We start from the raw sequence: 6,131 nt of genomic DNA on the forward strand, positions 1-6,131 counted from the left end.
AAAAAAATGTTATTTATTTATTTATTTATTTACTTATTTATTATAATTATTATTATTTGAGCAAAAATATACCCATTAATAATTATTATAATTTTTTTTTTTTTAATTTTCACGAGTTATAAACTATTTATTAAATTTTTGTTTAAATTATAAAAATTTCTTAAATGCACGGATTAATGTAAATTAGAGAAAAATGTTGAGATTAAATCAATAATTTAAATTTCTACGGGTTGTTTTTAATTATCGGTATTCCTAAATTTTATTATTATATATTTTTTATCTGTTTATTAAGTTAGATTAGTAAAAATAATTTTAATTAATTAAATTTAAATTTATTAATTAATAAGTATATTAAGAATAATATATCTTTTTTAGTCTATCTAGTATTAAATCTTAATAAAATCCTAAAATAAATAAATTTAACGAAATTATATAAATTTTGATGAGTATAACCATCAAATTGAATAATTAACTATTTTAAATTAATTTATTATATTTAATATATATATATATACTCAATATTCTACTAATAGAATAGAGTATAATTATTATCCTTTATAATCCAATAATAAAAAAAATGATATAAAATTAATGGAAAGTTTATAATGGATTATTTTGATGATCAAAATTAAGAATAAAAAAAACTTGTTTCTAAACTCGTGATTCGAATCATTTCTCACGGGGGTTGATCAACACCACTTGAATGACTTTAGTAGGTAAGTTCTAAACCCAAGAATTTACAAAGTAAAAAATTTAATTATCAACTAAACTATAATATATATATATATATATATATATATTCCTTTCTTTTAAAAAATATGATATTTTCAATAATAGAAAAAAAATACTTATATGGCATTTGACTTTCCGTTTAATAATGAAATATGGCAACCAAGGTGAATTATAATATATTTGTAATTTCGTTAGATGCAACTATTTACACACACTTAGGCAACCAAGTTCCATTCATTAGATGAAAGCATCTCTATCTTGAAGTTCAACTATTTACACACATGTAGGGAAGAACTCGAGCATTTATAAGGCTTCCTTTAACGAGCTCACTATAGGTAGATTATAAGTGATTGAAACTCGTTGTATTTTATTGACTCTCGTGTTTGTAATTGGACCTTGAGATTCTTCATTGGTCTTAGCTCACCGCATTCTCCCCTTTGAGAAAGATTCACCCTCAAACCCCAATCATCATTCATATCATCGGTTTCAATTCAACAACATTAAATATTGCACTGACTTCCCAATCATCAGTCATATGAGAACTATCACTTATTGAAACTATTCATCTACTTGTTCTGTATAGGAAGGAGTGAGTTTCATCTCGTAAATTTGTGCTCCTAACTCCCTTTTGGTCCAAAATGATAGATATATTAAATTGTCTACAAAAGTCATTAATGTATTTAAATACGTATGGCTTTTTATTCCTACATTATAAATTACAACAACCAGCATAGACAACTACATTAGATAAAATCAGCAATGGAGAAACTTCACGACAACCACATAACGAGCAACGATGAGGGGGTGAAGGGTGATCTCTAGTCGACTAAATGATGATGCAAACGTGGAAATGAAGGAGAGTAGCAAGAGAACCGAGAGGGAGTTCTCACAGACGAAAAATGCTTTGAATGAGTAAAAATTTAAGAGAGTCCCACATATACGAGAATTACATTCATGGGGATTATTTGTTGACTAATTTTAAGATTTATTAAAAGTATGAATATTAGTAGCCTACACTATTTTACAATGTCAACTTGAATATAACTCAACTCAGAAAAAAGAAACTCACTCCTAAAATTCATTTTTATCTCTAAGTTGTTATTCAAATGATAAAATGCAAAATTACTTTGAATTTTGCATAAATTCAGATTTACATCAAATGCTAAGAGCCTATTAATATTTTGGGATATCACATAAACTTAATGAAATTTAAAAATATAAACAGAGGTATTACTAATATAAATATAAATATAAGAAAAGTTACGATGGATTATTCAAATTAGAATTTAATTTCTAATCAAGACATTTTTAATCCAATTTGTAAATTTATAACTAATTCTAGAGGAACTCGATTAAACGGCCTAAATGAATTTTTGGCTCGGTTTAGGATCCGGTTCTTTATCTTCCCCTTGATTTTGATTCTTTCGTACCTTCCTAATTTCCATCTCAATTCTTCAGAAATGAGATTCAACTTTCAAAAGGTTGAACCGAACAAATCGACGGTCTAGTTGGTTCAGTCGGCACAGTTTCTCAACATTATGAGAAGTTCGATGCAGAATACTTCGAACCAAACCACTTACACCCTCGACTACTATTAGTTACAAAATTTACTTCCTAGACTGCTACATCTATGAATACTTCAAATCTCTAATATTTTGATCGAGAATATATCTTTAACTAGCTCAACAGATGAAATTACAAGAAAACGCATTAAAGGGTTTTAAAAGTACGACGTGAAAGTAAAGAAAAACTGTACAGAGTTGTAGTTGAGAAATAAAATATTGACATACCGATGCTCCTAGAACACAGACCTACACAGTAGTTTCTCATTCTTGCTATAGTTGTTGCAGGCCATCCATCACCTAAAACATGTGTAAACAACAAGAACATAATTAGACTTGATTACAATAGGCATAATACAGTATGTTCATTGTTTTTGTTTCAATATACCTATTTTTGTGTACACTAAAACCATTATTTATTATTTTCACTCCTCAAATGCATGATACTCATTTCTCGATCCAATTGATAACCAGTTAGTTTTTGTTCTTCATTAGAATTAAGCCAACAAATATTACCTTCACCTATGATTTTATTTTTTAAAAATTTGCTATATACTTTTCACACACTCAAAAACCAACCCAAGTTTTGAAAAGTAAGTTGACTAGGAATTCAGATGATTTTTAAAGAAAGATGAAACTAATTGTAGATGATGGGAGAACCCCAATTTTTTTGTTTTAAAAAAAAAATCGAAGTATTATTGAAGTGGCAATTATTTTAATTTTTTTGTTTTTCCTTACCAAGTTTTTTAAAAAAGCAAAATTTTAGAAACCATTATGAATTTGAAACGTAGACAATAAAACAAAGAAAGTAGAGAATTAAACAAAGAAACTCGTGCTCAATTTTAAAAAATCAAAGGGTTATTAGAGTTGGATAAAAGTCCCACGTCGCCTGGGAATAATCTCTCCATTGGTATGAGGCCTTTTGGAAAAGCCCAAAACAAAGCCATGAGAGCTTATGCTCAAAGTGGATAATATCATACCATTCTGGAGAGTCGTGTTCATCTAACATAATATCAGAGCAATGCCCTAAACTTATCCATGTCAATAAAATTCTCAAATGTCGAACAAAGGACTCAAAAAATAAAAAGGAATCGAGGCTCCTCGAAGACATAATAAAAAATGACTAAGACTCCAAAAGAAAAGGAGTTGAGCATCCATTAAGGGGGAGACGTACTTTGTTCGAGTAGAGGTGTTGGATGAAAGTCCCACATCGGCTAGAAATACTCTCTCATTGGTATGAGGCCTTTTGGAGAAGCCCAAAGCAAAACCACGAGAGCTTATGCTCAAAGTGGACAATATCATACCATTGTAGAGAGTCGTATTCATCTAACAATTACATGGGTCTTAATATTTCTAAAATGTGACACTTCCAAATAAATAATCAATGTGTCCTTGTTATTATTAAACTTGAAAATTGATAAACTCTTTTATAAGTGTAAACTTACAACTTTCAAACAGAATCTAACATTTGGTGTAAATTGATATATTTTTTAAAATAAAGGTTTTAGATTACTACAAAATTATTAGTTTAGTATCAACTCCTAAAGCTTAAGGGTATAAATTAATTTTTGCTCTAAAATTTTTCAACAATATCAGCTAGAATTTATAATAAATAATAAATATTATGTTCTTTTGAAAATGTAATAAAGCCAGAAAAAGAGATTCCTAATTAGAAAACTATTTCTTAATATGAAAAAGAACTACTTTAAGACAACAATGCGAGGGAAAAAAACGAAAAAGAAAAACTGGGAAGCATAACAAGAGATAGAGAGGACAGCTCAAAGAAGAGATATGTGTAGGAAAACGTGCAGAAACTAGAAGTGAAAATGGTTGGAAAGCTGTAAAAAGTGGAAGGATGAACACTCACCTGGGAAAATTTCTGATGAACCAAAAAAGTCATCCAAGATGAAGGATTGATCGCCTTTTTATTCCTCGTTTATTGCTCCACTCAACCTGCAACCTGTTCCCATCCCAATTCACAATAGCCATCAGACTAGTGACAAATAAGCATGACTAATGTACATCTTTTTCACAAACATCCTATGCATGGGGGGTTAAATAAATTCTCTATATATGACCTAACAAATTGATGTATTAGATTTTGAGATTCTTTTTTAATCACTCTCGTTACTTATTTTAATGATTCTAGGACGGAGATCGTAACTGTGAGATCTCACATCGGTTGGGAAGGAGAACGAAGCATTCTTTACAAGGGTGTGGAAATCTCTCCCTAATAGACGCGTTTTAAAAACCTTGAGGGGAAGCCCGAATAGAAAAGCCCAAAGAGGACAATATCTACTAGCGGTGAGCTTGAGTTACAGTAACCTTGAGATGAAGTATCGTCTCAAGACAATGAATGATAATTCTATGCTTAGTTAATGATGGAGGGTGTTCGGAAAGTACTCACCAAGATTATTTATCCTCGGACTTTAAGGAAACATCAAACTAAGTTTGAATTTCAACATGAAAATTACAAAAGTGAGAAAGCAATTCATAATGATCCTTCATAAAATATAACCAAGTTATATGAGAGTAATCATTATTAAGGGTAATGAAACATTCAAATCTAGTTTTGGACACAAATACTAGAATGACCTAATTCTAAAGGTACACCTGCTCACTTATCGATCCCACCACTTGAACTAAGATGATGGAACTTGACAAATTGACATAAACCAATTTAATGAAAACGAGTTCTGAAGCTGAGGACAATGCTTTCTTAGGATGGAAATAAATGAATGAATAGAACGCAATGTACCTATAAAAGTGTTTCCTTGCGTTTCTTCTTCGAATCCCGACAAAATCCACTTCCACAACAGCATTCAAATGCCTTCACAGGATGATCTTCATCGTCAAAGTCAATTGCATAGTCCTGTATATTCTCACAAACGTAAAACTTCAAAAACATGTATAATCAGTGGCGCATATGGTAGAATAAAGTACAATTTAAAATATTAGTAAACATGTATCCAGCACTGCGAACGTGTGGCAAACAATTATTAGAACGACTTAAAATATTAATACTTTTTAATTACTTCTGTATAATGGACTGAAATAGAAATATTAATAATAATTTTTCAGTGTTAAATATATTAAACATATATTAGCATATTAACTTTAAATTTCCTTCTCCAATAAAAGTAACATCTTTTCAGAAGAAGTTTAATTTTTACCCTTAATGTTACCTGTGCAAGTTAATTTGAATGTTAAACTATCAATTTCACCAAATGCAAGTCCTAAGCATAAACGTATGGTTGTTAATACCTCCTCAAAACTAAATTTGAAGGTTTCCCATAAATGAACCAATAAATCATTTAAAACTCAATTCACACCAGCCCAAAATCATGTCAAAGAAATGCTCAAACCCAATCACAAAAATACAGAATTTAGCCACAAAATCAAGAAAAAACCTAACAATAAAATGCCCACATCCAACTAGTTAAAACTTAAAAGCATTCAACACAATAGATGAATCAATATTTACAAAAAAAATAGCACATCTATCTTAGGTCCTAACTAGTCACAAAATTTCAAAAAAAGGAAATGGAGCAAACTTTCAAAGCAGGAAATGGACTTAATTAATTGAGGAATTAATTGCACTGCTTATAGTATTACGTAATTCAAGTTCTAATATATCCCTAGAATTTTAATGTTGTCTGGTAAGTCTTTACATTTGTGTGTCTAATAAGTTTAGGCCAAATATCACAATATTAAAATTTTGTTAACCTATAGACAATATTGAAATTTAAGGGACCTAATAGATTTAAAAAACAAAAACAAAAAAAAAAAAAAAAAAAAAAAAAAAAAAAAAAAAAAAAAAAAAAAAAAAAAAAAAAA

At 29.3% G+C, this 6,131-nt stretch overlaps 1 protein-coding gene across 5 annotated transcripts in view; it reads right to left on the reverse strand.

Moving 5' to 3' along the window:
• Positions 1–2,404: 2,404 nt before the first annotated feature.
• LOC111465365 (histone-lysine N-methyltransferase SUVR4-like) overlaps positions 2,405–6,131 on the reverse strand; it is a 10,332-nt gene continuing 6,605 nt past the window's right edge. For 3 of the 5 annotated variants that reach the window (XM_023109699.1, XM_023109696.1, XM_023109697.1), the window contains exons 8-10: positions 5,053–5,166; positions 4,162–4,254; positions 2,405–2,594 (exon numbers count right to left, since the gene is read on the reverse strand). In XM_023109699.1, coding sequence (XP_022965467.1) covers positions 5,053–5,166 — 114 coding nt within the window. In that variant the 3' untranslated portion in view covers positions 2,405–2,594; positions 4,162–4,254. Of the gene's footprint in view, positions 2,595–4,161; positions 4,255–5,052; positions 5,167–6,131 lie in introns of those variants that run through there. The other 2 variants (XM_023109700.1, XM_023109701.1) reach the window with 2 other exon arrangements.

This window comes from Cucurbita maxima, unplaced genomic scaffold, assembly GCF_002738345.1.
Source record: "Cucurbita maxima cultivar Rimu unplaced genomic scaffold, Cmax_1.0 Cma_Scf00029, whole genome shotgun sequence".
Lineage (NCBI taxonomy): Eukaryota > Viridiplantae > Streptophyta > Magnoliopsida > Cucurbitales > Cucurbitaceae > Cucurbita > Cucurbita maxima.